At 42.1% G+C, this 16,077-nt stretch overlaps 1 protein-coding gene across 1 annotated transcript in view; it reads left to right on the top strand.

Annotated features, from left to right (window-relative positions):
- LOC143999107 (interleukin-13 receptor subunit alpha-1-like) overlaps positions 1 to 16,077 on the top strand; it is a 107,928-nt gene that overhangs the window by 52,888 nt on the left and 38,963 nt on the right. Inside the window, exons 5-6 of the mRNA XM_077493981.1 lie at positions 2,348 to 2,532; positions 5,703 to 5,848. Coding sequence (XP_077350107.1) covers positions 2,348 to 2,532; positions 5,703 to 5,848 — 331 coding nt within the window. The remainder of the gene's footprint in view (positions 1 to 2,347; positions 2,533 to 5,702; positions 5,849 to 16,077) is intronic.

The raw sequence follows: 16,077 nt of genomic DNA, 5'->3' as shown, positions 1-16,077 counted from the left end.
ACGCGCCAAAGCTCCTGCACCTTTTTTGGGCAGTTTTTGTACTGCACGATTTGGCACGTTTTTTCGTGTGACAAAACATACGCCCACTAGCCATGTTTGTGGTGTCATTAAGAAATGAGCGTCTTTCTGGGAACATGCATAGGTATGAAAGGAGACTAAGGGATTTACTTATATTCCAATGTTCTACAGTAGTGATCAATATTATCTATTTGATCAAATATTTGGCCCATGCCTTTATTGTCAAAAATATCGGGACGCCTGCCTTTACACGCACATGAACTTTAAAGGCATCCCATTCTTAGTCCGTTGGGTTCACTATTGAGTTGGCCCACCCTTTGCAGCTATAAGAGCTTCAACTCTTCTGGCAAGGCTATACATGTTTGACTAATCTTCTAGAAGCGCATTGTGAGGTCAGGCACTGATGTTGTATGAGAAGGCCTGGCTCGCAGTCTCCGCTCTAATCCATCCCAAAGGTGTTCTATCGTGTTGAGATCAAGACTCTGTAGGCCAGTCAAGTTCCTCCACTCCAAACTTGCTTATCCATGTCTTTATGCACCTTGCTTTGTGCACTAGTGCACGCAGTCATGTTGGAACAGGAAGGGGCCATTCCCAAATTGTTCCCCTAAAGTTGGGAGCATGAAATTGTCCAAAATGTCTTTGTATGCTGATTCCTTAAGAGTTCCCCTCATTTGAACTAAGGGGCCAAGCCCAAACCCTGGAAAACAACCCCACTCCATAATCCCCCCTCCACCAAATGATTTGGAGACGTGGCCCAATACTTTTGGCAATGTAGTATGGATGAGAGCTTGGAGTGGAGGAACTTGAATTAGAGTGGAGATTGCAAGCCAGACTTTGTTGTCCACATCAATTCCCAACGTTATAGCTGCAATGGGTGGGTCAATTCAATATTTAACCCTACGATCTAGGACTGGGATGCCATTAAAGTTTTTGTGCATGTAAGGGCAGGTGTCCCAATACTTTTGGCAATATAGTGTAGGAGAGACTCAGACAAAGAACTGATTACCAGTGTTTATATACTGGGTAGAAGATGATGGGGCATTGTATCCTTGCATGTCCTGTGCATGGTTTGTTAATATAATTAAGGGGCGTAATGTGAGACATAGTCATACAGGAAAAAATCTATTAAGGCAACCATATTTTTTACCCAGGCTGGTTTATCTCCATTACATGGTGGTTGAGGAGATTAGTAATTTACATAACATAACATTTATTTTCTATTCATTGTCCCAAAAAGTGACACAAGCAGTGCATTTCTGGCAAGATGAACAAAAAAAAAAAAAAAATATTGAAAGGGGTTGTAAAGTCTCAAGTTTTTTCACCTTAACGTATTCTATACATTAAAGTGAAAAACCTTCTGTGTTGCATCTGCCAACCAAGCCCCCCTCCCCCTTTTTTCTTACCTGAACCTGTCCGTTCCAGCAACTAGCATGAGCCCAGCAGCTCCAGCAGCTGTCTCCGTCCTCATTGGATAGATCGATATCTGTGGGAGCCATTGGCTTCAGCTGCTGTGAATCAAATCCAGTGACACGAGAGCGGGGGTGAGTCCTGCTGTCTGTGTCAATGGACGCAGCAGCGGGACTCGTGAGTGTGCCCGCATGAGTGCTCCCAGGGAAAGCAGGTCTCCATGGGGGCCCCCCCTCGATGAAGAGGAGGGGCCATGAGTGCCGCTGGAGCACCCCAGAAAAGGGTCGGGGCTGCTCTGTGCAAAACCCTTGCAGAGAGCAGGTAAGTAGAACATGTTTGTCATTTAAAAAAAACTTTACAATGATTTTAAAGGAGAAGTATGGGTTTAGGTTTTTTCCCCTAATCATACTTACCTAGGTGGATGCAGTTTCGGTCCGATGCTACACCTGTCCCCCTCCACTTCTGCACTGAGAACCGAGCCATTGAACATTGATGATGGCATTTGGCTCAGTTCTCTTGGCTCCCCGAGCAAAGCGTTGCTGCCTGTCAATCAGCAGCTCTCCTGGGGCAGGGAGTGGCTGTCTCAGCCTCCCAGCGGATTGCTGAGAGGCTGAGACGGATATCAGTCCAGGCACCTAGCGGATCCAGATTCCGTGGTCGGGATGATGGGGTGCCTGGACTGATCTTGGGGAAAGTCAGCAGACTTCAGACTGCTCTCTGCTTAAAATGGGCCTCAGTGACCCTTTGGAAAAGTCCAGCCAAACTAGCTCAGGCTGGACTCCTTTAATGCAGTCACCATCTAAGAACTGGTAAACTACAATATATTACATTTTTGCTCCTGTGTTTATCTATGCTGTAATATCTGTTTGGTCAAACATTTTCTATAACGTGGTTCTGTTTCTCATTGTGCTCTTGATTTTAGGTTTCATGATTTATTACCTACAGGGAGTTCCTGCTCTAACTATACCTATAGCAATGGAATTCCTACCGGGTGCCAGTTTAAATTTCAAAAAGCGATTGCTTCACTTAGCAAACTGGTAACAGCAGTGTCAGACTGGTCAAAGGAGGTCAAGCCATACCTCTACTATGTGGATGCCAATAGCATAGGTATGTATAACTAGAGACACAAAATAGAATAGAAAATAGCACTAGATACTAAATACACTTTATGAAACAGCATTTAAGGTTGGAGCCTTGTACAGAATGTCAGGCAAACTTCATCATTTCTATCCTCAAAACTGTTTTAGCTAACAGTTGACACACTTAAAGGGGAACTAAATTTACCTCCTCTCTAGCGGTTCCGGGCTCCTCAGCAGAAGCGGTTTCTTCTCCCTGGGTGGTGGTCTTTTGGAGTCTTCATTGGCCAGCACAGGATGACATAACTCTTGTGCATGCACAGGAGTCAGTCATTGGCAGACACGGACAGTGCAGGCAATGTAAGCTAGAAGAGACAGCGAGCAGGTAGGTAGGTGTATTTTATTGCAGAAGAGACATCGCATGTCTTTTGTACGATAATAGTTTGAATGTTTCAGTCTGTTCCAAAAAAACTTTAGTTCTGTTTTAGCTCCCAACTTCATATTTTCCAACTGTCCTGGATTTGCTGGGACAGTCACACTTTGTAGTAAGCTATCCCGCTACAGCTCACTCCTGGGCTTTTTCCAAGGAACAGGGCTGTAGCGACAGCAGCAATGCCATTGCTCTTAAATACATACACCGCCTTGTGGAAATTTCACAACCAACAGCCTCCAGTGTTGTATAGAGTGAGCAGAACCTGATGGGGAAGCTGAGACACTAGTTCTTCATGTCCACTCTTTCCTTCTGACAACAAAAGGCAATAAATTGTATGTGTGCGAGTGTCTGTATGGACATTCCACTCTCATTGCATCTCCGCATATGGTGCTTTCCACAGATTTTTCCATCAGGTACATAAATCTGTTGCAATGATATCTGTTATGCAGAGACACAATGGAATTCTACGGTGAGCTGTAGACTCTTTATAAATTCCCCTGATAATATTGTAGTGGATTTTGAGTGAAGGCGGAATGTGTAAATATGCTACAGTAAGATATTTTATAGGAGCACTACACCTTTGGTGTAGTTATCCTTTTCTGTTCTGCCTCCCCAGCACTTTTGGCATAGATTATACTTACCAACATCCCCATTTTTGCACAGCCTCTGTTTAAACATGAGTCGAACGACCCCTGGCTCGGTTCGCGGCAGAACTTACAAACATCGCAAAAGTTTAGAACCAAATAATGAATCCCATTGAAGTCTATGGAACCAGAACTGTAAAAATCTAAAGTGCCCATTTTGAAGGCTTATTTGCAAGTAATTGGGCATGGGGGGTCCAGATACTGCCCTGGGGGACATGTATCAAAAAACCCCCCCAAAAAACTAAGTTTGTAAAAAACATAATTTTAAATGAGCAGTGATTTACTGATGCTTAAAGTAAAGCCATAAAAATGAGAAATAACAATAAAAATGAAAAAAATCCTTTAAATATAGTGCCGGGGGAGGGGGGGTCTACTTCATCTGTACCACGTATAGAACCTGCTGCAGCAATAATGACATTTATAAAGCCAAAAAAAATTAATTTTGCCTGCAAGCTTTCTTTATTTTATACACAATGACTTGTATAAGGTAGCAAGTCTGTATGATAGGTCAAAAATTTAGTGCACTCGGAAGAATATTAGAGTTTTTTTGGATAAACTCTGGTGTTTTTCGCAGACTTTGGATAGAAGTAACAGGTAAAAAAAAGTATAATATACGATTTAGCTTGATTAAAACAGTACCTTTTCATCAGCAGAAAATTTTCATTCTCCCTCTTAACTGTGTGAGAAAAACATGGGATTATGGGTAAACCTTATACACATAAACCCCTGTATTTCCTTGTAATTAAGAGGGCTGGGCTGGACGGGAGCATTTGGACAGCTGGGACCAATGGTACTTTACAGCTGGTCCAAGACTCCAAGCTGTCCATTGAGCTCAATACCTCTGGCAAGAAGTGAGGAGAGGCACTTTGAGCTCATCCTCTCAGTCTGCTGCAAACAGTGTGCCAGCTTGTATTTAAACTGGCCGTTATGTATGTAGCTTCTGAGAGACTGTGCAAGGAGTGCCGTATCTCCAGAATCATAGGAGCCCCAAATTTTGGGCAGTGGTGGGGTAGGTCTTTGGCTACATACCAAATCAAAAATCTCTACGAGCCTTGACTAGATAGTTTATTTTTTCTTTTCTGCAAATTGTCCTATCTTAAGGCAAGGGGTTTGGAGCTGCAGCTCCAATATCCCCTATGTTACTCCGGCCCTGACGGTCGCACTACTCTCACACTGTGCTATCACTAGATTCACACTAATGTAAAAGATGAATGGTGGTCACTACACTCACACTGAATGAACTATCACTAGATTCACACTAACTGTTACTCTACACTCACAATAGAATCACAGTACACACTATAGCACACTAACTCACCAGTAGCACTGAACAGAGGCCTGTTATATCTCTCTCCACACCAATATCACACTGCAAATGGCCGCAATGGGAAGAATATAGTATGGGGTGGGACTAAGAGCAATGAGCCATGATTGGATAAAGTCATTATCACAGTGTCCAATCATGTCTCTGACAGTGCTATGTGCCCGATTGGGCAAAGCTTTCAACTGCTTCAGCCAATCAGGGCTTCGGGGGGGCGGACAAATGGTCGAACACCCCGATAACTCGGGTATTCGTTGAACAGGCAAGCAGCCAATGTTTGACCCAAACTCATGCTGTGGCCAAGCCGTTTGCCGCAACTCTACTTCTGTGTCCATACCTTTCAGAATTGTGTAGGTCCATGTAACACTAATGATCTTGCTCCTGGCAACAGCTATCCAGCAGCATGATTGCTAACAAAAATTCTCACTGCCATTAATGGAGTTGCTTCCGCACTGATCAATTCAAAGTCTCACCCACCATCGAGGGAGGTGTGACAGAGTGGTGCCATAGTAGGATATGAGTGATTTATTTGCTTTCCTAGCAATCATATCACCGGGGAGCTGTCCCTAGAGGATCAAAGTATGTATGCATGTTGGAGCTTCTGTTTCTTTCACAGAAAACTCTTCTGTCAACCTTTCAGGCTGTGAATGGGATTTTAATTATAGTGAATAGAGGCCATTGCACATATGTCCAGGTACTGCTGTAAAATGCATATTTTTTTATACCATACCATGTGGTTTATTTTTAAACATTGTCTGTTTGCTAAATTGTCATTACGTTTTTGTAATTTTTTTTTTTTTTAGCAAAATTAAAGCCACCTGTCATAAGTGCCTACCGCACTGAAAATGGCAGCATACACGTCAGCTGGAATAACACGGAAGCGTATAAAAAAGGGCTATATGAAGTCCTAGTACAAAAATCCAATAGCAAAATTCATGAAAACTACAAGGTAGGGACCTTTTTCGATTGGTTCTTGGACAAAAATAAATAAATGCTGGAAAGTTATAATCTGGAATTTTTGGACAGAAATACACATGAAAGCTGGTTTAGCAAAAAAGAAGGATATTTAAATTTAAAGCACAATTTTACCAATAACAACATCATAAAAAAATAATGTTCTTTATCAAGGGACATACATTCTACATTAATAATTATGCTGCCAACATTAGTGTGTGTTGTAAATAGCCTCCAGCATTACTCCTGTGTCTACTTGCTGGAGGATGCCATTTTATTGAAGCACAGAGCCCCTGAACAGCAGTAAATCATAAAGTGGAACTAAACTCCTCAATATAACTAACTACATGTCTAACTGTCACATTTGCTTGTGTCCTCAACCAAACTGTCAAATCATCAAATGGATGGTGTCACCAATTGACCACATGTGCAGCACCAAGACAGTTACAGGTGAAATAGAAGCAGTTTTCTTGGCTGTAAAGGGTAGGAGGGTTTAATTCCTCTTTAAGGCTGTCAGCAGATCGGCCTCTACAAATTCATCAGTGCCTAAAGATGGAGAGCAACTGAGCATGTGCAGATTAGGGTGAAATAGTATATTTCTGTACTCTAAACAGTGTAGACACTTGTTTTTAATGTTTTACATAGCTATATCTGCAAAAGGGGCCACCCTGAAGTGATCTAGCAGGACTTTAGTCAGAAAATTAAGTTCCACTTTAAAATATAATAGTCAGAACATCTCTACTGAACTCTCCTATATGTGATGAACCTACCTATCAAAAGATTTGCATTTCTGTACATTCAAGTTTTTTTCACAGCCGGGTAGGTGACACCCTTTACAGTAAAGCATTGCAGTGGTGTCTTCTCTCCACCCCAGCCTGCTGATTGGACAGCAAAAGAGCAACATCAGATGAAAAGAAAAAACTGTAAGCGCAAATATTTGTGTACATGAAGTAATATAACAGGCAATATGAGAGCAATAAAGGCTCAATAGTCCATGCAGTAACAGTCCTTAGGGTGAGGTGGCAGAGAAAAGCCAGCTCTGTAAGCAGATTAAAGAAGGGGGAGAGACACATGAAGCGCCATACCTCCCAACTCTCCCTGATTTGGAGCAAGGTCCCTCATTCCTGCTCATTTGTCCCTCATTTTGGTCTGATCTATATATATGTATATAAAATGCACTTTTTATCTATCAAAAAGTGTTTTCCGGCGCTAAACCTTTTATCTAATTTATAAATTGCTGCATTTGTAAATTCCAAAAGCCAATATGAAGAAATAGTTGTGTTAAAAAAAAGCACTTGTGGGTTTAACCAATATTCTTTTTTTTCTTTTTTTTTGTACAATTCTCCTTTAAGGGGGCGTGGCAAGGGGTGTGTCCTATGCCTGCACACTTTTGCTGATAGGTGTCCCTCATTCCCATCTCAAAAAGTTGGGAGGTGTGATGCCCTTACAATAAAAACGGGCTCATCTGTAAATAGGGGTGTCTGCAGGTGTAGATCGGGATCCAAAATGAGCGTCCATGGATCTGGCAGATGACTGGGGGAGCCTCAGTCCATCCTGTGGCCACCAGGAAGTCGGTCAGGGCCCCCGTGGCACGCAGGGAGATAATGTCACCAGGAGAGGAAAAACTGGATAAAAGAGGCTACCCCTTTGGAGCATCAGCTCCTTCTACAGGCCTAGGGGGGGAAGCGCTAGAATGGTGGTATTTATCTGTCTGGTCATAGGACAACAGGCTCCAGCACATCTGATGGTCATGTGATCACTAATCACAAGATGGGTAGGCCAGACACTGAATATTAAACCTACCCAGGGATGTTTAAGAGCACATCAATAAAAAGGATAAGGGGGGTGTAGCCTGAAAAATTCATTTATATATATATATATATATATATATATATATATATATATATATATATATATATATATATATATATATATATATATATATATATATAGATGGATAGATATATAGATATACCCTGTTTCCCCGAAAATAAGACCTAGCGTGATTGTCGGTGATGGCTTCCCCGAAAATAAGCCCTACTCTGAAAATAAGACCTACAAGGACTTTAATTAGGTCTTATTTAGGGGGTAGGGCTTATAGGGCTTATATTGCAGCCATCACCGACAATCACGCTAGGTCTTCTTTTCGGGGAAACAGGGTATATATATGTGTGTGTGTGTGTGTGTGTGTGTGTGTGTGTGTGTGTGTGTGTATATAAATATCTCTTATAGTCACAACATCTACACGTGTACAAATAATGTATATAAATAAAAAATATATAAAATAATAAAAATCAATAAAAGCTTTCACAAGATCATTAACCACTTGCCGACCGCCGCACGACGATATACGTCGGCAGAATGGCACGGGCAGGCATATGGGCGTATATATAAGTCCCTGCCTTCCCGCGGCGGTCGGCATTCGTTCGGGAGCGATCCGGGATGAGGGGGCAGCCATTCATTCATGGCCACCCCCTCGCGATCGCTCCCGACGAATAGAAATGCTCCCTGACATCACTTCCTCTCCGCACAGGAGAGGAAGTGATGTAATCTCTCCTCCGTGTCGGTATTTTTCGTTCCGGCACCAAGGAGAGAGGATCGGTGAGTTGCACCAACACACCACACGTACAGTAGAACATGCCAGGCACACTCACACCCCCCCCTTTACCCCCCGATCACCCCCCCAATTACCCCTGCCCCCCCCCCCCAGTCACAGTGACACCAATTGCATTTTTTTTTTTTTTTGCATTGGTGTCATTTGTGACTGTAATAACTGTTAGAGCAGTTAGGGTTAGCCCCCTTTAGTTCTAATGTGCCCCCCTAACCCCCCCAATAAAGGTTTAACCCCGTGATCACCCCCCGTCGCCAGTGTCACTAAGGCTGGGTTCACATTGCAGCGGTTTATGAGAACGGATGTGATTCGCACCGCACTGCAGTGCAAATCACATCCGATCTCTGTGCGATTCGAGTTCAGCCATACAGATAGTATGGCTGAATTCGCGCCGCACCCGCCGCACCCGCCGCAAATTCGCACGGGACCCTTTTTTTGGTCCGCAGCAGAATCGGATCGCATGGGTGTTCACACCATGCGATCCGAGTTTGCAGATCGCACTACGATATGCGAACTGATCTGGGGGTGTCATTAACATTTCACTGACACTCCCAGCAGTTCGCATAGGGCAGTGTGAACTGCCGCCGGGAGGCATGCGATGCGGGAACCCGCCGCGGATTCGTGGCGTTCCCGCATCGCTCCAGTGTGAACCCAGCCTAATAAGCGATCATTTTTCTGATCGCTGTATTAGTGTCACAGGTGACGCTAGTTAGGCAGGTAGGTATTTAGGTTCGCCGCAACTTTTTATAGCGCCAGGGACCCCCATATACTACCGCATAAAGCCCCCTGATTGCCCCCTAGTTAACCCTTTTACCAGTGATCACCATATAACTGTTACAGGTGACGCTGGTTGGTTAGTTATTTTTTTATAGTTTCAGGGCACCCGCCATTTATTACCTAGTCTCACTAGTGTACCCCTAAATTTAGGGGTGTCTACTTTCCAAAATGGGGTCATTTGGGGGGGGTTTGTGCCATCTTGGCATTTTATGGCCTTCAAAACTGTAACCCCCTTAGAAAACCTGAAGGCAGTTCTTGGCTTTCGGGGCCCCGTACGCGGCTAGGCTCCCAAAAAATCCCACACATGTGGTATCCCCGTACTCAGGAGAAGCAGCAGAATTTATTTTGGGGTGTCATTTCACATATGCCCATGGCATGTGTGAGCAATATATCATTTAGTGACAACTTTGTGAAAAAAAAATAAAACAAAATTAAAGTTTGTAATTTTCCCGCAACTTGTGGCAAAATATAAAATATTCCATGGACTCAACATGCCTCTCAGCAAATAGCTTGGGGTGTCTACTTTCTAAAATGGGGTCATTTGTGGGGGTTTTGTGCCATCTTGGCATTTTATGGCCTTCAAAACTGTAATAGGTAGTGAGGAGTGAAGTCAAATATTTACGCCCTTAGAAAACCTGAAGGCGGTTCTTGGCTTTCGGGGCCCCGTACGCGGCTAGGCTCTCAAAAAATCCCACACATGTGGTATCCCCGTACTCAAGAGAAGCAGCAGAATTTATTTTGGGGTGTCATTTCACATATGCCCATAGCATGTGTGAGCAATATATCATTTAGTGACAACTTTGTGTAAAAAAAAAAAAAAAAAAATTATTTTTTTGTCATTATTCAATCACTTGAGGCAAAAAAATAAAATATTCAATGGGCTCAACATGGCACTTATCAATTTTCTTAGGGGGGTCTACTTTCCAAAATGGGGTCATTTGGGGGGTTTTTTTACTGCCCTGCCATTTTAGCACCTCAAGAAATGAGATAGGCAGTCGTAAACTAAAAGCTGCGTAAATTCCAGAAAACGTACCTTAGTTTGTAGATGTGACAACTTTTGCACAAACCAATAAATATACAGTTATTGACTTTTTTTTTACCAAAGACATGTGGCTGAATACATTTTGGCCTAAATGTATGACTAAAATTGAGTTTATTGGATTTTTCTAATAACAAAAAGTAGAAAATATCATTTCTTTTCAAAATTTGCGGTCTTTTTCCATTTATATCGCAAAAAATAAAAATCGCAGAGGCAATCAAATACCATCAAAAGAAAGCTCTATTTGTGGGAAGAAAAGGACGCAAATTTTGTTTGGGTACAACATTGCATGACCGCGCAATTACCAGTTAAAGCAGCGCAGTGCCAAATTGTAAAAAGACCTCTGGTCATTTACCAGCAAAATGGTCCGGTCTGAAAGTGGTTAAAGAATCGTTAAAACGCATTGTTAACCACTTGCCGACCACTGTCGGCATATATACGTCGGCAGAAGGGCACGGCTGGGCAAAGTTACTTTGAAATTCCTGCCGTGCGCGCGCCTGCCGCGAGCTCCGGACTTGATCGCCGCGGGGATACCCTCGATCGTATCACGGAGCTCGAGAACGGGGAGATGCCGATGTAATCAGAATCTCCCCGTTCTGCCTAATAACAGGATACTGATCGCCTGCTCCCTGTCATTGGGAGCAGCGATCAGTATCCACTTCATACAAGCCCATCCCCCAGTCAGTTAAAAACACTCCCCTAGGACACACTTAACCCCTCCCCGCTCCCTAGTGGTTAACCCCTTCACTGCCAGTGACATTTTTACAGTAATCAATGCAATTTTATAGCATTGATCGCTGTATTAATGCCAATGGTCCCAAAAATGTGTCAAAATTGTCTGATCTGTCCGCCATAATGTTGCAGTCATGATAAAAATCTCTGATCGCCGCCATTACTAGAAAAAAAAAAAATATTAATAAAAATGCCATAAAACTATCCCCTATTTGTAGACGCTATAACTTTTGCGCAAACCAATCAATAAACGCTTATTGCAATTTTTTTTTTACCAAAAATATGTAAAAGAATATGTATCAGCCTAAACTGAGGAAAAATGTTTTGTTTTTTTTAAAATATATGGAGGGATATTTATTATAGCAGAAAGTAAAAAATAATGTGTTTTTTTTTTTTCAAAATTGTCGGTATTTTTTTGTTTATAGCGCAAAAAATAAAAACCGCAGGGGTGATCAAATACCACCAAAAGAAAGCTCTATTTGTAGGGAAAAAAGGACACCAATTTTGTTTGGGAGCCTCATTGCACGAGCGCGCAATTGTCAGTTAAAGCGACGCAGTGCCGAATAGCAAAAAGTGCTCTGGTCAGGAAGAGGGTAAATCCTTCCAAGGCTGAAGTGGTTAAACAAATGACAATTAGATTGCCCATATGTGCATATACATACATGCACACGCACATATATTCACATATATATATATATATATATATATATAAGCATGTGCACAAAACAATAATAATGACCGTCATAGCTACAATAAAATATGTATAGAGAAATTGTATTTTTGGGATATAGTGTATATATAGAAAAAAATAATAAGAAAATGTAAATTATAATACCCACATGCTACACACGTACAGTGGTGTGAAAAAGTGTTTGCCCCCTTCCTCATTTCCTGTTCCTTTGCATGTTTGTCACACTTAAGTGTTTCGGAACATCAAACCAATTTAAACAATAGTCAAGGACAACACAAGTAAACACAAAATGCAATTTGTAGATGAAGGTGTTTATTATTAAAGGTGAAAAAAAATCCAAACCATCATGGCCCTGTGTGAAAAAGTGATTGCCCCCCTTGTTAAAACATACTATAACTGTGGTTGTCCACCCCTGAGTTCAATTTCTCTAGCCACACCCAGGCCTGATTATTGCCACACCTGTTCACAATCAAGGCATCACTTAAATAGGAGCTGCTTGACACAGTAAGGTCCACCAGAAGATCCTTAAAAGCTACACATCATGCCGAGACCCAAAGAAATTCAGGAACAATTGAGAAAGAAAGTAATTGAGATCTATCAGTCTGGAAAGGGTTATAAAGCCATTTCCAAAGCTTTGGGAATCCAGCGAACCACAGTGAGAGCCATTATCCACAAATGGCGAAGACATGGAACAGTGGTGAACCTTCCCAGGAGTGGCCGGCCGCCCAAAATTACCCCAAGAGCGCAGCGACGACTCATCCAAGAGGTCACAAAAGACCCCACAACAACGTCCAAGGAACTGCAGGCCTCACTTGCCTCAGTTAAGGTCAGCGTTCATGCCTCCACCATCAGGAAAAGACTGGGCAAAAATGGCCTGCATGGCAGAGTTCCAAGGAGAAAACCACTGCTGAGCAAAAAGAACATCAAAGCTCGTCTCAATTTCTCCACAACACATCTTGATGATCCCCAAGACTTTTGGGACAACATTCTGTGGACCGATGAGACAAAAGTGGAACTCTTTGGAAGGTGTGTGTCCAAGTATATCTGGCGTAGAAGGAACACTGCATTTCATAAAAAGAACATTATACCAACAGTAAAATATGGTGGTGGTAGTGTGATGGTCTGGGGCTGTTTTGCTGCTTCAGGACCTGGAAGACTTGCCGTGATAAAAGGAACTATGAATTCTGCTGTCTACCAAGAGATCCTGAAGGAGAATGTCCGACCATCTGTTCGTGTACTCAAGCTGAAACGAACTTGGGTTCTGCAGCAGGACAATGATCCTAAACACACCAGCAAGTCCACCACCGAATGGCTGAAGAAAAACAAAATGAAGACTTTGGAGTGGCCTAGCCAAAGTCCTGACCTGAATCCTATTGAGATGTTGTGGTATGACCTTAAAAAGGCCGTTCATGCTCGAAAACCCTCTAATTAGGACAATTCTGCAAAGATGAGTGGGCCAAAATTCCTCCAGGACGCTGTAAAAGCCTCATTGCACGTTATCGCAAACGCTTGGTTGAAGTTGTTGCTGCTAAGGGTGGCCCAACCAGTTATTAGGTTTAGGGGGCAATCACCTTTAATAATAAACACCTTCATTTACAAATTGCATTTTGTGTTTACTGGTGTTGTCCTTGACTGTTGTTTAAATTGGTTTGATGTTCCGAAACACTTAAGTGTGACAAACATGCAAAGGAACAGGAAATGAGGAAGGGGGCAAACACTTTTTCACACCACTGTATATAGCTAGCCATAGGTCTGATAGAGCATTGAGGTGTGCAGATGGAGAAATCCATATACACATCACAACAATGTGCACATACACAAGAATGATTCCACACTTCTCAATGAAGGGATAAATCAATAGATAAATGGATGGATCTCATTGCATGGAGTCAATAAGAGGTGTGTGTATTGATTTACCTTAGGAATACAACGTGTGTGTATCTCACTGAAGGGATGTACAGTGCCTTGCGAAAGTATTCGGCCCCCTTGAACTTTTTAAACTTTTGCCACATTTCAGGCTTCAAACATAAAGATATAAAATTTATATTTTTTGTGAAGAATCACCAACAAGTGGGACACAATTGTGAAGTGGAACGAAATCTATTGGATTTTTGAAACCTTTTTAACTAATAAAAAAATTAAAAGTGGGGCGTGCAAAATTATTCGGCCCCCTTGCGTTAATACTTTGTAGAGCCACCTTTTGCTGCGATTACAGCTGCAAGTCGCTTGGGGTATGTCTCTATCAGTTTTGCACATCGAGAGACTGAAATTCTTGCCCATTCTTCCTTGCAAAACAGCTCGAGCTCAGTGAGGTTGGATGGAGAGTGTTTGTGAACAGCAGTTTTCAGCTCTTTCCACAGATTCTCGATTGGATTCAGGTCTGGACTTTGACTTGGCCATTCTAACACCTGGATACGTTTATTTGTGAACCATTCCTTTGTAGATTTTGCTGTATGTTTGGGATCATTGTCTTGTTGTCTTGTTGGAAGATAAATCTCCGTCCCAGTTTCAGGTCTTTTGCAGACTCCAACAGGTTTTCATCCAGAATGCTCCTGTATTTGGCTGCATCCATCTTCCCCTCAATTTTAACCATCTTCCCTGTCCCTGCTGAAGAAAAGCAGGCCCAAACCATGATGCTGCCACCACCATGTTTGACAGTGGGGATGGTGTGTTGAGGGTGATGAGCTGTGTTGCTTTTACGCCAAACATATCGTTTTGCATTGTGGGCAAAAAGTTCGATTTTGGTTTCATCTGACCAGAGCGCCTTCTTCCACATGTTTGGTGTGTCTCCCAGGTGGCTTGTGGCAAACTTTAGAGGAGACTTTTTATGGATATCTTTGAGAAATGGCTTTCTTCTTGCCACTCTTCCATAAAGGCCAGATTTGTGCAGTGTACGACTGATTGTTGTCCTATGGACAGTGGGATAACGGATAGTGGGACAGGACCATAAGGGTCCACTGCAAAGGACGGAAAAAAAAATAATTGAAAAATGGTTATAAACAAACTGATGACATAAACTGAGAAAAAAGATAATAGGTTATTATAGGAGGGTATGAACTTCTATTTCTTCGTTTAACCCTGCAGGTGCCAAATTCCCTAAAGTGTAGATCCAGACGGATTCCTGCTGGCATAGACGCTTGAATCGTTCAGCTGCAGGAAATGTCCCAGGAATGGATTTTAAGCCCCATACACACTATCATATTTTCTGCAGATTTTTATTCCTTCAGATTTACCAAAACCATATAATATGAGGTCAAACCTTAGGAGTTTCAAAGTGTATGCAATCGGGCAGGCCCTTGCACTACATGATTTTGGTAAATCTGAAGACAAAAATCATCAGAAGATCTGATAGTGTGTATGGGGCTTAAGACCCAAACCTTCAGGCCCAGGGTGGATTTTTTGTGTTGACATAGGAAGTATTTGGGAACACTATGGTGGTGACGGCCCTTTTCAATAAATCATCTGTGCTCACCAAAGTGTGCCCTTAGTGCTCTAATGGTCCTTCATAAAGGAGCCCACAGGGACATGCAAGACAGTATATAACATAATCAGTGGAACAATTATAAAACTTATTGAACGAATATGTTTTTCCTTTATCTGTAAATGTTTTTTGCCCATGTTGGGCGAATTAGCAGGTCAGGCAAAGTGTTTTTTTGCACTGATGCATGCCAACTATTGGTACTTATCCCAATGTATACGCACATATGGCCAATATAATTGTCATTTGTTTAATTATGCCTTTTAATGATCTTGTGAAAGGTTTTATTAATTTTTATTATTATTATTTTATAATTTTTTGTAATTTAATACACAAGCATATATATGCTATTTATAGATGTTTTGACTATGATATATATATATATATATATTTATACAAATATGTCTTTATGAATTTTGAGGGTTCCATCCCCCTTCTTTTTATTTATAGATATTTATATGGATACTTAGTTTCCATCTAAACTCACATTTATTTATTGCTGTGCACGTAAACATCCCTGGATAGTTTTAATATTCAGTGTCTGGCCATTTTGTGATTAGTGATCACATGACCATCAGATGTGCTGGAGCCTGTTGTCCAACAACCAGCCCAGACAGATAAATACCACCATTCTAGTGCTTCCCCCCCAAGGCCTGTAGAAGGAGCTGATGCTCCAAAGGGGTAGCCTCTTTTATCCTTTTTTCCCTCTCCTGGTGTGTCTCTGCTTCCTGGTGACATTATCTCCCTGCACTCCACGGGGGCCCAGACCGACTTCCTGGTGGCCACAGGACTGATTGAGGCTCCCCCAGTCATCTGCCAGATCCATGGACGCTCGTTTTGGATCCCGATCTACACCTGCAGACACCACTATTTACAGATGAGCCTGTTTTTATGTT

Source organism: Lithobates pipiens, unplaced genomic scaffold (assembly GCF_037356315.1).
Source record: "Lithobates pipiens isolate NorthernLeopardFrog02 unplaced genomic scaffold, aLitPip1_a1.2 Scaffold_1, whole genome shotgun sequence".
Taxonomy (NCBI): Eukaryota; Metazoa; Chordata; class Amphibia; order Anura; family Ranidae; genus Lithobates; species Lithobates pipiens.
This window is presented reverse-complemented; position numbering and strand designations above follow the sequence as displayed.